The sequence below is a fragment of the Scomber japonicus genome, chromosome 9, assembly GCF_027409825.1.
Source record: "Scomber japonicus isolate fScoJap1 chromosome 9, fScoJap1.pri, whole genome shotgun sequence".
Lineage (NCBI taxonomy): Eukaryota > Metazoa > Chordata > Actinopteri > Scombriformes > Scombridae > Scomber > Scomber japonicus.
In genome coordinates, this window is record NC_070586.1 from 16,821,833 (window position 1) to 16,840,966 (window position 19,134).

At 40.6% G+C, this 19,134-nt stretch overlaps 2 protein-coding genes across 2 annotated transcripts; both read left to right on the top strand.

Annotated features, from left to right (window-relative positions):
- Window positions 1–311: 311 nt before the first annotated feature.
- Window positions 312–7,468, top strand: lzts3b (leucine zipper, putative tumor suppressor family member 3b). The gene is made up of 8 exons (XM_053325732.1): window positions 312–509; window positions 1,326–1,793; window positions 1,887–2,054; window positions 2,677–2,805; window positions 3,358–3,549; window positions 4,515–4,745; window positions 6,341–6,832; window positions 6,887–7,468. The coding sequence occupies exons 1-8, from the start codon at window positions 312–314 to the stop codon at window positions 7,466–7,468; spliced, it is 2,460 nt and encodes an 819-aa protein (XP_053181707.1).
- Window positions 7,469–10,921: 3,453 nt separating this feature from the next.
- On the top strand, window positions 10,922–17,341 carry ubox5 (U-box domain containing 5). The gene is made up of 7 exons (XM_053325734.1): window positions 10,922–10,997; window positions 12,034–12,097; window positions 12,964–13,065; window positions 13,600–14,366; window positions 14,460–15,094; window positions 15,203–15,388; window positions 17,048–17,341. Exons 2-7 carry the CDS (start codon window positions 12,044–12,046, stop codon window positions 17,266–17,268), a joined length of 1,965 nt encoding a protein of 654 aa, XP_053181709.1. The 5' UTR covers window positions 10,922–10,997; window positions 12,034–12,043; the 3' UTR covers window positions 17,269–17,341.
- The last annotated feature ends 1,793 nt before the right edge of the window (window positions 17,342–19,134 follow it).

The following is a 19,134-nucleotide window of genomic DNA, read 5'->3' on the forward strand; positions in this document are numbered from 1 at the left end:
AGTGGGAGAGAGAGAGGGAGAGACAACGTGAGAGGGGGAGAGACAGGGACCGGGACAGAGACTGGGACCGAGAGAGGTTAGAAAGGGAACGAGAGAGGGAGAGGAACCGGGAGAGGGAACGGGAACGAGTGGAGAGGGAGAGGCTCGAGCGAGAAAGGGAGCGAGAGAGGGAGAGAGCCAGAGAGAGGGAGCGGGAGAGAATTGAGAGGGAGAAGATAGAAAGGGAGAGGGAGCGAGAGAGGGAGAGAGAGAGGGAAAGGGAAAGAGAGAGGCTGGAGAATGAGAGGTTGGAGAGAGATAGAGAAAGGGAAATGCAAGCAGTAGGTCTAGATCTTTGTGGGAACATTGTGGGCCGAGGAGCAAGCGAGAAGAACGGCGTCGGTATGACCCAGCACCAACACAGAGAGATGGTGGCCGCGAGAACTGACAGCGAGAACAACCCGTCCAGCCACAACCCTCCAAACCATAACCCACCCAAGATTCTGCCAGTGTCTGGAAAACTGGAGCAGGTACTTCAGGATGTAAAACGGTGGTTCCCAACTGCACAAGGAGTAACAAGATGATTACCAGGATATGAAATATAGTCAAAACCAAAGACTTTTCTCTAATATTTGTGTTTGTCTTGTGAAGTTTAGTTCAGGTTAGCTTGACATCTTAAGGCCGATAAAAACTTTGAATGAAACAATCATGCTTCAGTTGAACTGCTCAAAACTCATATATAAACAGTCTGTAACAAGGGGTCACAAGTTGGACACCACTGACTCAGAAAACCTGAGTGAAACATTAGCATTTTAAAGCTTTAAAGGATAAATTAACGCTTTTCAAGACTCTTAGATACTCTTTCTATACATATACTGTAGTTGATTTAAGCCTAAGCTTCTTCCAAACTTAGTGGTCTTTTTGTTACAAATTTCCCCAGACCCACTTGATTTGGCTAACTCACATTGCTGAAACTTCACATTAGCCTCAGCTGAACTTGGGAAAGTATCTTTGCATACAACTAAGGCAGTGGACTCTTGACCAGGAGACAAGATCAATGTGATCAAAACCACTTTCAGTGATCTTTAAAACCATTATTTGTGATATATTTTGCTCATTTGCAGGAGGTCAAAATGCCACTGGAAGAACTGAATGCAAACTGTTTCAAATTTCAAATACAGAAAACAATAATATGAAAAATGCATCCATGCTACATTACTTTATTATGCTTAACATATCACAATGCTAAATTTGATCACTAAAACATGTTTACTGTAATGATGACAGACAGCTGCAATGTTAAATTATTATTTCTTCATTTCTTCTTCTCGTCGTCTCTTTGCCAGGCAATGCAGAACAACTCCGGCCTTGTTCGTCCCTCTGCCTTCAAGCCGGTGGTTCCCAAGAGCTTCCACTCCATGCAGAACCTGGTGGGCCAGACAGGAGGGGCTGGAAGCGAGGGCAAGACTGAGGCAAGGAGTGAAGGGTTCAGTGAGGGAAGAGGTGGCAGGAGAGGCAGGGACGGGGGAGGAGAGTCAGGAGAGGTCCCAGAGGCCCTGCTCCTCGACCAGGACAGCCCAGTAAGGGTCAGCAGAAGTGAGGGTGGGGGAAATGGTATTGAAGTGGTTCAGGGAGGGATGTCTGACTCAGGGAGGAACTCCCTGACCAGCCTGCCCACCTACACAGGCTCAGGGTCTGGTTGTGGACCCCCAGCAGTCCTGGGGCCTCTAAGTGCTTCCACCAGCCACATCAACAGGTTGGGCATGGTTGGGGCAGCTGCAGGCCTGGACAAGCTAGAAAAGCCTGGCTACCAGGTAGTGCCAACAGTCGCATGTATATCACATCCAAAAGTTATAAATGCATGTTGGTGTTATCTTTTTGAATGTAAGTTTGGTTGTTTCCTTCAGAATGGGTTAAGTGCTTCAGACAGCGGCCGCTCGTCCTCGGGAAAGAGCTCCTCATCCTATCAGAGGCTGAGCCACCTGAGTGATGCCCCAGCACCTCTGCGCCCCTCACCCTCATCTGATGACATCATTCAGGACCTGGAGGACCGTTTGTGGGAGAAAGAGCAAGAGGTCAGAGGCCACTCACAGATGTTTGATTTACAATTAAATTGCACTTTGTGGGTCTTTCGTTAAAATAATACTGCATTTTAAGGGTCCTTTGCAATGTGAAAGTAGAGAGAGTCGTTCACCTCAAGCAGCAGTAAGCCATACACATTTCAGAGATGTGTTTCAGAGATTTCTGTCTCCAGGAAAATGCAATGAAGGTGAAAAGAATTTGGTTGTGGTGCATAAAAACTTAAATTGTTCCAGTTAGTCTGGATAAGTCACACATCTCACTCTCAGCAGGTTTCATTGGTACTTTTTCGTAAGAAGAAAGTAATTATGTGCCTCCAGATGGACCATGCATGGCTACATACTAATAGGTGTTCAGTGAGAAAATATTTTGTTTTGCAATGTGGGTGAACTGACCTTTTAACCCTCCCAAACTGGGAACGATAAATTCATTATAAGGGTCCAACCCACAAATAATTTATGTACTGTATCTTAGAGAAAAGAAAGTTCAAATGTGCATCAACAAAGTGGTATAAAATGAAGTTTTCCATCAAGTAAATAAGAGTATTTGTAGATATTTGCTTTATATATTTAAGAAATAAATTATCTTTGTGGCCTGATTCCTGTTCTTGTCTACTAGGTGCAGCATATGCGCCGCAACTTGGACCAAAGTGAGGCAGCAATCATTCAGGTGTTTGAAGAGAAGCAACGCGTCTGGGAGCGACAGATGGATGAGCTGAGACAGAACTATGCCTCGCGCCTACAGCAGGTGACCTCACTGCATACTACACTGCATCCAATGAAACTGATCCTCAAGACCAGGATGTCACCGCACTTAATTTGCAGTTGCGTCCTGAATGACATGTCTAAAATGTTTATGGAAATCTTGAAAACAAATTTGTCTGGAGTACATATAACAGATTAAACAGCCCAAATGTTCGATTGCATTACAATATGATACTGCACTGTGGTCCACTCATCTGAAAATTCAACCAAAAGTTGAAAAGTGTCATTTGTGTAGAGGCAGTAAAGACATAGAGAAAATGATTTTGTGCTTGGGACACTCAAAACTGATTTTGATTTGTATTTCGTATCTGTGGAAGAAGCTGCCTCTTACTGTACCTGGTTAATGTTGGAATCAATATACAAGTACACTGTCGGAAGGGCATTGAGGTCAAATTTGTCCCTGATAATCAACACTCACAGACACTCTGGCAGTTGAATGGTTTAAACTGCCAGAGGATGTTTTGACAGGATCTGCACGTGTTCCACAATAGACAGACAGACAGATCTTACACTGTGTCTGTATGTTTGTCTGCAGGTTACACGTCGTGCTCAGCGCTCCCAGACTGCCTTGCAGGCCCAGATAACCCGTCTGTCCCAGGACAAAAGGAGGCTCCAGGAGGAGATGGCGGCTCTGCTAGCCCAGAGAGAGGAGCTGGAGAGAAAGTGTCTGGATTACAGGAAGGAGCAGGCTGACATTTTGCCTCGCCTGGAGGAGACCAAATGGGAGGTGAGCTGAGCATGTTCAATACTGAATGAGAGAAAACTCAGAAATTAAGGAGTACAGTCTAGACCTGTTAAAAGTGCCTTGGGATAACTTGCTGTGATTTGGCACTATATAAAGATTGATTGATTGATGGTATCACACTGATAGAACCAAATAAAAGGACATAATGAAGCCTATGATGCAGCAGCACATATGTGTGTCAATGCCATTCCTCTGTGAAGAGGAGGACAAAGCTCTCATAGAGTGGACACCAATACCCTGAGGGGGGTCTTTCCCCTGTGCAACATACAGTATGCCTGTGTGATAGCGTCACACAGCCAGTGGGGAAAGTGCTGTCTCATCAGAAGCTTTCCCTGAGAACGTTCTCTGTAATGCACACCATGTGTTGTGAACTTTCATAGTAGATCCATCGGCTACTGCCTGAATTTGCTTAATGAAAAGCAAATCTCTCAGGATTTTTTATGCTAAAAATCTTGGTTCCCTCATTTTCTTTTCTAAGGTTACATTGTTCTGTTGTCTTACAGAATACACTTAAGTAAAAGTCATCTTTCAGATATTTATTCCATGGTCTATTATTATTATTTAATATTATGTCTTTATTATTTCATATGTGGTATTGAGGTACTCCAAAAAATAATCAAATGTTAATAGCATTTTAATATTGTGATACTTGGATTAGATTACTGATTATACTTTTTAACAGGTAGTAAGTATTTGTACTGGAATACATTTTAAAGTAATCCTCCCAACCTTGGAAATGAGTATACGAATATGTGGGCTTGACTAGTTCAGGAAAATGTTATCAAGGTTACATCATGGTAGACTGAGCAGTGAAGAGCTTAAATAAGGGGAGTGTGTGAAACTGCTTGTGTCTGAAAGCATGTGTGTATAATCATCCACTCTTATGCAGTATAAGTTTGGGATTAAGGAGATACCATTCACTCACTCTTTTACTCTTGATGTGGCAGGTGTGTCAGAAGGCAGGAGAGATCTCCCTGCTGAAGCAGCAGCTGAGGGAGAGCCAGGCTGAGGTGACCCAGCGAGCTGGAGAGATGGTGGCCCTGAGAGGCCAGCTGAAGGAGCTCAATGCCCAGCTGAGGGAGCGGGAGGAGACCATGCTGGGCCTGAAGGACTCCTACAGCACCAAGAGTCTGGAGCTGGAGAAGTGTGAGGGAGAGCTGAGGAGGACACTGTCAGAAGCAAGTTTTCTTTTTTACTTTGTTACAATAGATGGAAACTGTGACACAGAGCATAATTTATCCAGTAGAAGAATCTCAAAATATAATAAAGAATATATTTAATCAAGTTTTTTGATAGATTTTTTAAATTTTACTTTGCAGTGAGAGCATAGAGTTTCATGATATTTCAAAATTCAGCATACAGCATGTACAATCATATTTCAGTATCTCACAATATAAGATGATGGTGATTTTTGAGTTGGTTGACTTTATAAGCACCTCCACATTTCCACAAACTGTGAACAGCATCCATGCATTGAGACAGAGGGGTTTTCCCAGCATTGTTTCTATACAGAAAATTGAAATTAATCCTCAGTTTGGCCAAAATATAAGTATACACATTACTAAGAGAATATATATTTCTATACATATATAATGTATTTACATAGATTTACATTTATCAATAGTAAGCATGAAAGTATACTAAAAAAAACCTTACCAAATAATACAAAGTAATAATAAAACAATACTTACTTTTAATATTTTTTAAATGAATGCATAGTTGTATAATCAGATCTGTGTCATCAACACAGAATTGTATATTAATAATTTCTCAGTGACTACATCTTGGGGATTAACCTTGATTAGGCATGAAAACGATGCTGTACAGTATGTCATCCAACGATGATGATACATAGTTTTGAAACTAACTCAGATTATTAAAGCCAGTAAATGAAAATTGTCTGCAGCAGCAGGGAATGATCAACTTTATTAAAGGCTTTTGAGGGGACTACAAAAAGAGTAACACAATGTTGATTACTATTCAAAGCAGTCTGAATATATTTTATAATAAGTGAGATTTCTGCATTGGGAAGGTTAGCACTAAATCCAAATTGTTGAATGTTTAATCCATAAAATCCTCTCTGGTAAGGAGGAATTCCAAAATATTGGGAAAGGGACCAGGACAAATTGGAGATTGAGCAACATTTATTACAGCCAAAACAATTTTCTCTTTTGTGCAGTGTGAGCTCATAAGCAGCTTACATAGATAAAATATGTATATGTGTTATGCAATAACCAACGGATTATCAAGTTTAAGAGCATTTTTCTTTTTATGCTAAGTACAGTTGACAATTTGTGCATTTATCAAATGCTTTTATCCAGAGCAACAGTAAAGTAAGTGAACATTACTTAAACATCAACAGAAAAGATGCAATAAAAACACAATGCAAGAGTGATCAAAAGAGTTATGCAGCTTACTCAATACGCAAATTTAATATAATATTGATATATAAAATGACGATAACAGCTTTAATAAAGAAACCTCCAGGAGTACATGGATTTATCTTCCACTATCCATCAAGACTTAAGACTTACTTTTTTCCCTGTCCCGTAGTCTTCCTGGATCCAGTTGACTGCATATATAAATACATATATAGCATAAACATGTACTACATCTGATAACCTTATTGTCCCTTATTGTCATTATAAACAATATTTTTTATTAATGCCTCTTGTTCATTTTGTATTTTTATGAACTTTAACACAGTGAGTTATCAAATTGTCCATTTTCAACTAAATTATGCTTTCCTTTGATATTCCTTTTTTGTCCACAGGTGTCCATCCTCAGAGAGAAACTGGGTGTATTTGAGGCAGAGGTGCTTAGTCTAAAGCGGGCTCTGAGTGAAGTTAGCAGAGGAGCCGAAGTTGTCGTGAGCCCCAACTTAGCTGCTGCAGGACTATTGCCACCCTGGGGAGCTGTGCACTGCCCACGAAACCCCTCTGAGCCCTCAACCAACTCCCTCACCCCCACGTCTGACACCCTACTGAGTCTTCAGAGTGATGAAGCCAAAGCCCAAAGGCAGGAGGCTCAGAGACAAGAGAGGCAGCAACGTGAAGAAGCTCAATGGCGTGACCTGCGGCAAGAAGCCCATATACAGCAGGACATGCAAATTCGTCAAGATGGCCAAGTCCGACCAGATGCTCAACTCCGCCAGGAAGCCCAGCTTCGTCAGGAGGCTCACCTCCGCCATGAAGTCCAAATCCGTCAAGAGGCCCAACTTCGCCAAGAAGCACAGCTGCGTCAAGAGGCGCAGCTCCGTCAGGAGGTTCAACTCCGCCAAGAAGCCCAGATCCGACAGGAGGTCCAGTTGCGCCATGAGGCCCAACTGCGTCAAGAAGCTCAGCTACGTCACGAGGCCCAACTCTGTCAGGAGGTGCAGCTTCGTCAAGATGCTCACCAGCCACAGCGGGTCCAGGAGGGTCACTGGGACGAAGCAGGGGAGCTGCGCAGGCAACTAGAGCAACTTCAGGCTGCATTACGTCTGGAGCGACAGCAACGGGAACGTCAGGCTCTCAACTTTGACCAGGAGCGACACACCTGGCAGGACGAGAAAGAACGAGTTTTGAAATACCAGGCACAGTTGCAGCTGAGCTATGTGGAAACACTGCAGAAGAATCAGGCTTTGGAAAAACGCATGAGCCAGTTGGGAGCCAAACCAGCTACAACCTCCACAACCACCACTATCACTACCACCACCACCTCCCCCTCCTCCTCTAATTCTCCACCTCCACCGCCAACCCTTTCACCTCTGTCTGCTCAGCCCCCTTCCCTCCCCGGTCCCATCACCCTCACCCTCTCCCCACCCTGTGAAGACCAGAAGGGCCCGCCTTCTCTCCACCAGCTTGCCCCTCCTTGGGCAGGACCTTCACGCCTGGAGAGGATAGAGTCCACTGAGATATAGACAGCTCCATGAAACAATTTTCAGTGCTATACACACACAGTGACAAGGCCTCTCACACTAAACCACTTCAACATACCATAGCAAAACATTTCAGTCTACAATAGAATAAATCAGTGCAGTCTGACATACTTTTCAAAGCAACTACAGACACTTAACAGCAACAGTAACAAGTAACAAGCGAATCATCTGAACAGGAAGTTGAACTACATTTACTCTATCAATGATTTATCAACCTCCTAAGCAGCCTTTCTCTTACTAGTTGCACACTACATCCTGCATTATCAGTGTTCATGAAAAGTGTGCCACACTGATGGGTGGCATAAAAACAAAATGTTAAATGACAATGTTTAGATAACAGCACTAATACAAAGGTCATTTAATGCCCATCCAAGAAAAGGACCAAGACAATCAGGGATATTGTCAACAAGAATATTATGCTGTATTTATTCATTGTAAGTCTGTGTCACTGGTAATGTAAAAGTAGAATTAGTGGTCAGAGTGTGTGATGTTAACTTTCATTTTTGGCCAGAGAGCGCCTTACTCCATTCTTTCCAGCATGTAGAAGAGAATAAGTTAATGCTGGGAATAGATCAGAAAAAAAAACATCCAGAGTGTGATTATCATTTTCAGTGCTTTAATTATATAACAGCAAAACAGCTACGTAACACTACTATACATAACTGGACTGTTTCATTTAAATCCCAGCAGATGTTAAAGGTCACACAGACACTTGATTCAGTTATCAAGTCATTTCATGCACAGGGTCCAACTCTCGTGACCCATCGAAACACATCATTAAGACCAACAGAGTTTATATTTTCTACAAATTGAATTAAATAGATGTTTAGCAGATAATCAACCCCATCTGAATATGAAATAAGTTTTAAGACATGTGGGAGGAACCTGGTTCACTTTCACTGCAGACTCTCTGTGGTGACTAAAAAAATGAACACTAGAGGTCGTTGGAGAGCTTTCACAAACAGTTTCTATTCTTCTCATTGAACTGTAAAACAGCGCAAATGAATGGAAGCACACAATCTGAATTTGGTTATTATGATAATTGTGTCATTCACTTTGTGCATTTACAGCCAAGAAATCAGAGAAAGCCGTCGGTATCCCCAAAGTTTTAAGAAAAAAAAAAGTTTTATAGAATGTATGATAAACTAGAAAGAAATACTTATAATAGTTATAGATTGTAAATGTGTGAGTGTGTGTGTGTGTGTGTGTGTGTGTGTGTATGTGTGGGAGAGCGGCTGTGTGCATGTGTGTATACATATGAAAAGCTTCAGCTTAATGAGATTGAGGATAGAGGGACTAGTGGCAATACAGCAGTGAAGACATATTAGGTTTTTTGGGAAGGGGAGGGCTTTAAGTACAGTAAAATCTTGATACAAGGGGAGTAGGACTGAAATTTCAAACTGAGGGAGTCTACATATACTCCAGAAACAAATTTCTGTATAGTTCATTTAGACAAAGATGGAGGAGAAGGAAGTTTTAAAAAATATCAGAAAAGTGAAGAGTCTGTCTCTTTAAAGGGAACATTCAGGCTAACTGCACTATGTAGTGTCCTACACACAAGTTATGATGTACAGTAGACTCAGATGTGAATATCATGGCTTTTATATGTGTTGTTTATGCCAGCATACAAAGATGTTGCTCAAGAATATTAACTTATCTATTACATAGTATTATCATCTTTATTATTGTTATTATATTATGGTGAACTGACAGAGAAAATATGTGCCATTTGAGCTTTCCTTCATGTGTTTTTTTTGTTTGTTTTTTTAAACTGTGTAGATAGCCTATTGGCCTACCATAATGGTGCAATCATAGCAACCCTGTCCAAAAATGATGTTCCTTTTGATGTAGGTGATAAATGTAGTTACAGTATTACATTGTTTAGAGAACAAAAATGCTACCAATTTTATACATGTTTCAGAATTATTGTTTGCATTTATGTTACTATTACTGTTCTGGCTTGATTCAAACCACCCCTTTGTTAAAATTCAGCAGAACTAATAAAGATATGTGAATAATTCAGCAGTTTTTTATTGTTGTTGAACAGATCATTTTTTCCTGTTAACGGTCTCTGCTGGAGTTTGGGATTCATTTGTGGCTTGATAATTGCAAACCCACACATCACAGTGATAAACTTGAGAAGCTGTGAAATAACAGACAAGATAAAGCTCTGCTGGTTTACTTACTCTGTCTTTATTTATATTATTGCATTTTATTTTTGCTTCTTGTTAATTATTGGTTAATTTATACTCTTCTATACCTCTTAAATTATGACTATTAAACAATGTGTTTACAGTTTTTTTTTCTGTATATGTATATCAAATTGCAACACAGGGAGTATATGTACAATAACATGATATTCCCTTTAATTTTATTTGCAAAGTTTTAACCAATATGAATTTCCATATGAATACTGTAAGACATTTTCCTTGGTGCAGTCATCCCTCATCTTCATACTTTAAAATATCCCCTTAAATGAGCTTTCAATGTAAGGGATGGGGGATACAATAAACTGTTGTTATATTGTGCAAAAATACATTTAAAAATATATCTGAAGCTACTATGAGGTTTCAGCGGTCTGAGTCCAAGACAAATCAAGTGAGTATCATCAAAATGTAGCTTAGAAACACCATTTAAGGAACACAAAGAGAGAATTTTGAGGAAGAGACTGAATGTATGAAGGATATCAAGGATATTTTTCAAGCTCAAACTGCTTCATATAGATTTAGGAATATATTTTGTGGGCTTTGGACCCATCTTTTCCTTTGGAAACACAATAGTAAGGAATCTCATTGCTGTCTTCCAGTATGAACAGGAATAATAGTGAGCAAAAGCGATTTTACTGTACATATTGGCACTTGGCTGTTTAGTCTTATTTGAATCTGTAATATGTAGTAGGTCTGGTGATAATCTGTAGACATGCAACCTGTGAAGGGTCATTTTGGAAACACATATGTACTGCCCTGTCGGATCTTTATATGATATGATGACATAGATGGAGGATTTAGGTTACTGAAATTACATTATGTAAGGTGTCACAGGGAGTAGAGGGCAGTCCTCCCACTGAGAAGGTCTGGGTCATTCTCTGGGAACATCAAGCACTCTACCATGGTATCCTTGAGATGCTGCAAGCCACAGGGTTACCTCTTGTAAAGATGAGAGACACTGATGACCTTCGTGTGGAGAAAGCAGTACATGACTGAAAAGGACAAGATAACATCTGTGCTGAAGTAATGAACACATCAGTATCAATTAAGCCTGTGGTGCAAAGTTTACTGAATCCATTTACTTAAGCACTCTTACTTAAAGGATCTGAGAACTTCTGCCATCATTGGCGCTTTGTTTTGCCCACATTTCTACATACGCTGCGCATTCACAAAGTTTGTCCCTTTCCGGCTTCCTTAGTTTTGCTGGCTAAGCTAAGTAGCAGTCGCCAGCTATCACTTATTTTCATTTTACCAAAAGAGTAAAACAAGGAGTTAAAATTTGCGTTTTGTTGCTCGTCAAAGAGGTAAATAAGCTTTTTCAGCTGCTTTAGTTTGTAAAGGTAGTGTTGATATTGTCAGTGTGCTTTAGCTTTAACGTTAATATTGTTTTTGCTAACTTTAGCTAGATTTGAATAAGTTAAATGCTTTCTAATATATTACTAGTTTAACGATATGTGTGAAGCTCAAACATAAGAGGACAAGAATATTTATACTTAGCCCATTGTAGCACTCACACTCATAGTAATTAGGACTGCAGGTAACTATTATTTTCATTATCCGTCAACTTGACAATTATTTAGGCTATAGTATAAAGTAGCATAAAATTGAAATTCTCAAATAAAATACTGAAATACTGAAAATGTGTCTATCATATTAGATACAGCAGGTATAGAAGCTCATTTATGTATCAATTGTAATGTTATACATTTCATGCATTTTGTATTATTATCATACATAAAAAAGTTTGACGGTGGTGATATGAGCTTTATGCAGGACCTTAAAAAATGTTGTATTCAGTATGCTTGTCTTTCCCAAAATTCCCAATGTTTTTTTTGAAGGTCCAATAAACACTACACTTTCAAAGAATTAGAGTTTTTTGGCAATTATTTGATGGTTCAGGTTTTACAGGGTTAAGTACAGCACTTGAATAAATGCACTTAGTTACTGTCTACCAATGAAACGGTGCAATTCAGATACTGTTAATGTATTTCACTGGTCAGTTGTCAAATATTGCATTAAATGGAAATGACTTTGCTTTTATTTCCATCACCGTAGTTACTTAACAAAATGATCATGTTTGAGCTCGCCACCTTGAACCCACTGATGTAAAGTGAATCAGTCTCCAAGGGTCATATTATTGTGGGGCCAAAGGTTATGTGAACTCATGTGTGTAAACACAAAAGCAATGTGATTACCTTCTAATAATGCAGGACAGTGTGATGTACTATTATGAGTCAGTGCTGAACAGTCGTATTCATTCAATAATGAATCACTTCACCTTGACTTGTAAGTGATGAAAGAAAATGTGTAGAGGTTTAAAATCAATTTGTGTCTTCACAGGTCAGGGAATATGGTTGTGAATCTCTGCCTGCCACACTTTGATACAACAATCCATTGCAACAAGGTGGGACACATTACATTCACCTGTCACTTAACTGTACCTTGGTCAACTTGTATTTGTACTGCTCCAGCACCCAGGTGTCGGAAACTACTGTCTAAAGCAAGCAACAAACCTAAATTAATACCCTGAAGCAGGGTCTTACGAGAGCACCGTTCAACCTTTTTTCACATGCTCAATAATTGTTGAGACAGACAGAAATAATCTACACAGACACAACACAGCACAGGATGGAGATGGAGGACGAAGATGTGAAAATAAAGAAGCAGAGGGACAGAGACGTGTGTGGGAGACTGAATCACAGCTGACCTTGTCGTGTTCTTTTTATTGGTATTTTGAAATCTGATTGTGGCTGTATTATCAAGACATTCAAAAGATGTTCTTTCACTCCTTCGAGAGTTTTTCAGTTGTATTTTTTTTTACTCTTCTACATCATCTTTGTGCTTTTCATTCTATGTGAGATTTTACATTGTTTTGTAGTGTATATAATGTTCATGAGCAGCACCTTTACGTCAGACTCTGACGTAAAGGTGCTGCTCTTGGCCGAGCCACATTTACAGTGAGATGAGGCTCAAAACTTTTCCAGAATTTATTAACCTACATAAACACTTACAAATCTTTGTTATTTAACCAATTTAGCATGACAGACACATGAGGTTAGTCATGTACTACACCAGAAACATTCACCAGTTCCACAAAATTAGTATTGTTATTAAAATGACATGAAGTTCTGGCTTTGATTCTGGCTGAGGACATTTTTCTCGAGTAATCACCACTTGCTGCATCTATTATCTAACAAACTTTAAACTTTTCATTATGTGTGCATCCACTGCAGATGTTTAATTCCTGTTTGATTTGTCTCTCGCCTGCAGCTGTGCGCAGACGGGTATGATGTCACAAACCTTGTGTCCACGGACCCGGCTCTACGGAAGCGAGGCTTTAAGCTGGAGTACTTCCTGCGTCCACCAGTACAGGTGAGATGATGCTGTTGCAAATGGGTAGACTTGCTTTAGACACACTTAGCTTCACATATCAACAGACTGAAGTGTGACCGACACACAAAAGTGCATGTGATGTGGAAGTTGGATCATTACAAGTATTTCACCTTTTTAATTCAAGTTATAACATCTGAGGGATAAGGATTTGTAAATAGCCTTTTGTGTTCCTGTTTACATACCTGAGGCATGAGCACTGTTCCACCCTATTCATTGTCAAGGAGCAAGGAGTCATAAAGGGGCCTCCATATTTTGAAGAACGATTGAGAGGATCCCTTGAGTGTGTATTTGATTTTTTCTAGCTTTAAGAAGTACATAACATCATTGACCCAGTGAGAGCAGTGTTTCCCACAGACTAGGTAGCAATGTGTGGTGCAGGGCCGTACGGAGACCTTTTGAGGGGCATGTGCTCTGACTCAAGACATTAGGCTCCATGTGAACAGTAAAAACCCATGGCAAAATGTCTATATTCATCCCCATCATTGACATCCATTCTTGGTCCATTCCACTCAGGTGACACTGAAGTTTGGCTTCCAGGTGGAGCTGTGCAGGGTGGATGTGGAGCTGTGTCCCTGGGGTATGGACCGGGGTCAGGCCTGCAAGAAACTAGAGATCAGCACCAGCTCCGATCCTCTACCTTCCCAGAATTATGGCAAGGGTCAAGGCCATGAACAGGGCCAGCGAAAGGAACAAATGCACATGCAGGTACCAAAACAAAAAACAGAACCAGAACGTGGTAATAAATCTGGCCGGTTTATGGGACACCAGTGGAGTGTTCAGGCCCAAAGTTGGGGTGAGGAGGCTCTGGATCAACAAAGAGGCAAGACGCACAGTGGGCAGAAGCCCAAAGAGCATGCTCAGTCAAACACTCAATCCAGTAGTTCTGAGCCCAAGTTTAGACTGGTAGGTCGTTGCGAGCTTAGGGAGGAAACCCAAATCTGTTTCTCGCGTTCACATTTTTGTCCCCGGCCGCCATTCCTCTCAGCTCCGCCTCCAAAACCTGCCAACTGTCGGCAGGAGGAACTTTGGAATCGGGGACTGGTTTCATTAGGCTCTGTAACGCAACTCCGTGTGACTGTGCCAGTCGGTGGTTCTGCATCTGCGCTGGGGCTCAAGGCTTTGGCCGTGTGGGGACAACCTGCTCGCTTTTGCCCTGCAGACAAAGTGGAGAGAATTAGAAGAGTGCACGAGGCCAGTGAGAGACGACTGCCACGGCCTTCTATTTTTAGCCCTTCTGTCAGTCAGACCAAACGGCCACTGCAAGCAACAACAACTCAAAGGTATGTATTCATGAGCCACTGTAACATTCTTATCTCCTTCTGCTTTATAAATGTGTGTAAGAAACAAGATAATAGTTTTTTTTCTGACTCTAGCAATCATGCAATCCCAGAAGAGTTCCTCGACCCCATAACTCAGGAGGTAATGACGCTTCCGATGCTGCTGCCCAGTGGTGTGTCAGTAGACAACGCTACCCTGGAGGAGTACCAGAAGAGGGAAGCCACTTGGGGTCGACCCCCTAATGACCCCTTCACTAGTGTCCCGTTCACTGCGACCTCCCAGCCTCTCCCAAATCCCCAACTGAAAAGCCGCATTGACCACTTCATCTTGCAGAGGGGTGACTTGAGGAGGGATGGAACGGTGGGGAGACGAGGGGAGCGAGAAAATCCACAGCCCTCAAGGCTCATCGCTTCTGTTGAGGAAGGAGAGTCCCCAAACAACTCTCCATGTCCCAGTAACAGCTCTCTAAACAGCACTAATATACAGTATAATGCTGGCACCAGAAACACAAACAGGATTACACACATAGAAGACACTGCCTCGGGACATTCATCAGGAAATAGGAATTATACATCTAACTCCCAGCCGCTTACTAAAGATAATAAATTAGAGTTTGATAGGAGGAAGAAACGAGATCTAAGTGGATTTCTTAAAGAGTCAACAGAAGAGTTGACGGATGAGAAGCAACGACTACTTCAAACAAAAAGACCAAAAATTGATATAACCTCAGGTAAGAAGAGACATTTTCTTTTAACATATGTCCACCTTTTTGTATGTCTGTGTGTTTTATCTTTTTTGTCTGTTTGTGAACATTTGCTCCATCACCATTCCTCCTCAGAACCTAGCTGCAGCTCTCACGAGCAGCGTTTGTCAGCCAGCCTGGACGAAGCCCTCTTCTCTGCCCTGAGAGGCCGACCCTCCTTCACCTCAAATCTGTCATTGCAGCGGCAGGTTACTCCTGGCTCTGAGTCACCTGACAGCTCACAGCAATGCCAGAAAGCAGATACTTCAAGCGTGCCAACAGGTAGGATTTGTAAAAGTGCACTGTGAAACACTTTAGGTAATACTCCTTCCAAAATATTGTACTTCAAAACATACTGCTCTGGCTTTCAAGCTTTGTTTTTTTGCAGTTAGTTTGATTCCATAGAAATTACAATAGATTCAAATGTGAGGCTCAAACGTCCATAGTTATTTTTTGGACCTTTCCTGCATTATAATTCAGTTCAATGACCCTTTTTTAGCTTGCACAAAGCATTTGTGTTGGTTTGCTCAAGTTACAACATGCAGTTCTCTCTTTCATTAGTCCTTTGATTCCATTGCTTTATCACTAGTAGCGCTCTGTTTGTCCGTGCCAGTGTGCAGCTTGTTGTGTAGCAGCAACAGCAGGGAAAAAGTGTAAGCGATTAATATGACACTGATCTTGGAAAACAATGGATGATAATTTGAGAAAAGCAGTGGAAGCAGTCTTTGTTGTAGACAAGATATCACAGGATGAACCAGATTTCAATCTAAATAATGCCATTTCAGCAACTCTATATGTTGGTCACTCTTCTTCCTTTCATATTAAGCAACACAATATCTCTGCTTTTGAGTTACACAATCTGAATATGTTAAATATCACTGACTGAATTTTAGCCCAGATACCAAAACACCATCATAATATCAAATGGGATTTTAGATTATTTAATCTCATTCAATCATGATTTACACAGTAGGCGAGCGTCCACACTGAGAATGATAACGTACTGTAAACAGCGGTGTCAAGCACTCGCTGCATGCTCCAGCTGTGTCCGCAGCTAATTATTGATGAGAATGATGTACGGAGAAATAAAAAGAAAAACAGAAGAGTTCACAGACCAAACTGACCCGACTGACAGCAGCACATGTTGAAGCGCGGTGTGTAAAAGTGCACCGCTGCAGCAGTGACACACTGTATGAGCACAGATCTGAAGCCTGAATGATCTGCTAACTTTGTTGTTTTTTTACATTATAATAGAGAACATTACAAAGAAGTTCCAGCATCTTTGTAATAATAAAGACCTATCTAACGAAATCACCTCTGTCATCCTGCTCCAATTTGCAGCACGTCAGTCTGTGGTGAGAGGGGAGCAAAACTGCATTCAAATGAATAAATAAGGATTTTTATTGAGAGTTCATTAAATCACTCCGAAAGTGATTCCAACCATATAGTTCTCCTCTATTGTTATCGTTATAGTTGTGGTGTGGACTCCACCATCCACTCGAATTAGAACGACATTTAAAACTATACATTTAAAACCTATTATTATAGTTGTCTCTCTCGGTGTGGACAGCCCTTTAATCTTGTTAGATTTTCAGGAGAATGGATTGACCAAAATTGAGTGTAGCCACAAGCCATGTTGAGGTTGTTTTTTACTGGAAAACCTCTCGTACTTTTGTGATCGTTTCTCAAGTGATTGAGTAATTTGCAACACTTGGTTAATTCATTGTTGAGAGGCATTCAGGGGTGTAGGAAATCAAAAACTGAGGATCTAGTTGTTTGAGAGAAAGGGAGTACACCAAGAAGGAAACTTCTGAAATGCTCTGGAAAACACAATTGAACAACACACAGCTGTGTCTGAGAATTTGAACCTGATGCCTGATGTTAAATGAATATAAATCTATTAATTCATTTCTAACTTTCTCCCTAACATTTGTTCACCAGGCGAGAAGACGTGCTCTGCGTGTTCCTGCGTTGTCTCCGTTTACTCCACATCTGCATCACCTGTCTACCGTCTAACCTGTGGTCACTTGCTCTGTCGTGCCTGCCTGCGGAGGGAATCACAGCAACTAAACTCCGTCACCACAGGAACATGTCATCACATCTCATGCCCCGCCTGCCAAAGCCTGATCTCTCGTAATGACATCATACGTGTGCATCATTGACAAGTGGCGTAAAAAAGACAAACCTTTAAAGCCTGTGAAGAAATGAGGACTGTCCTCAAGGTGATGACAGAATTATAGACGATAAACTTTGTTTGACGCTACCTCATGGTTGTTGTATTTTATAACTGCTGAGGATGTAAATTCTCTCTAAACATTTATGAAATTCATAATAACTATTGTAATTTCAGTCATTTGTCAAGTTTGTTATGTTCAACAGCCATTTCATTTGTAGTATTTCTTCAATTTTGTTTACTCTACTAAAATTGTCCGTTAAACAATTGACATGAAAAAAGTAGGTCAGAGTTTTGTTTTTAATTATCACAGGTGAAGAAAAAACATCACTGAAAGCAAACCTTAAAGATTTTTTTTTTCTAAATGAAAAAAAAAATCTTGTCCTCCACCTCCATCCTCCTCTCCTCCACCTCCACTTTCCAGTCTTAACCTTTTCATTAAGAATTGGCATGAGGCTGCAGCCTTGGTTCTGCAGCCTTTGTACAGATCATTTGTAGAAGTTTTGAGGACACACAAAGAAATGCATCGAGAGGCCAGGAGAATTAAAGTGTGAATCGAGTAGACCAAGGCTGTGTGGTCATTGTGATGAAACAGTAAGGGTCTCAGCTGATCAGCTTCCCTCCTGATGTCATGTTAGCACTGTCCTCATCTCAAGTCCAGCCTTTCTTCCTTTCTTCATTTTATTCACTACTTTACACTCCCTCCACTCTTGCATAAATGTTGTTGCCTTTAAAAGAGAAATGCAGGCAGAAAATGTACTGACTGGAACATATGATGGACTCTTTTTTTTTTTTTTTTTTTTTTACTACTTTTGTACATGTGGGGCATGAAATCTAATATGTATTTAAATGGCAAGTGTAAATCAGGCAGTGTTAATTTCTAGAAAATTGGTATAATTCAGTCAAGCTTTTGTCACATCACTACCACCCACTGGAATTATGTATTGTTTTTTCTCCATGTTCCCTTTAAGGTTCGATGCTAAATAATAAATTGTATACACCGTGGTTTCCAGCAGAGGTTTTACTGCACGTCCTCCTGCTGAGTGTTCTTGCCCATCTCTGCATTTTCTGCCTCTTAACACTTCACCTTAACCATCGATAAAAAGGATAAACAGACTAAAGTCAGGAAAAAACAGTATTTATTGGGCTTCGCAATCACATACAGCGTAATTCATTGGTTGGTTTCCCTGACAACATTTAGCTTAACCAAGGTCATGATCCTGTATCCGCTCAGCGAGAGCAAAGACTGAAATCAGGTGTCTTTTTTTTTTTTTTCTTTTTTAAGATTCTTTTTTTGGCCTTCTGCCTTTATGTGAAAGTCATTGAGTGACACAGGAAACAAGGGGAGGAAAGAGAGAGGGGTGTGATGAGGGTCTCCCGGCAGATAATCAAACCATGGACGTTGCGGTTATGCACCTGAACAATAAGACCACCCCTATTAACTTTCTGCTTGTAAACGAAAGATGGATAAATGTTAGTGGTAGATATAGCACTTCCATTACATTTTAATTAGTAATAAAAAATAAAAAAAAAGACTGTCAACTGTCAAAAGTTTTGGTTTCTTGTACATCCGGCAGTGGAGAAGCTGAAGTTTATTATTATATAATATACATTTGATCATGCTTTAACCGGTAAATTCACCCAATATCATGAGTTGAATCACAGCTTATGACATTTGTGTGTACTTAAAGTTTCATTACAGACATCATATTTTGTAAAGATATTGAGTTGCATTTTTTATATAATTCAGTTCAGTACAGTGATGCACAAGGGCACCACATCCTGTATTTATTGAATGATGACGCTTGAATACTGTGACTGTGATTAAAGAACACCTTCACACCTGTTCTCTGCT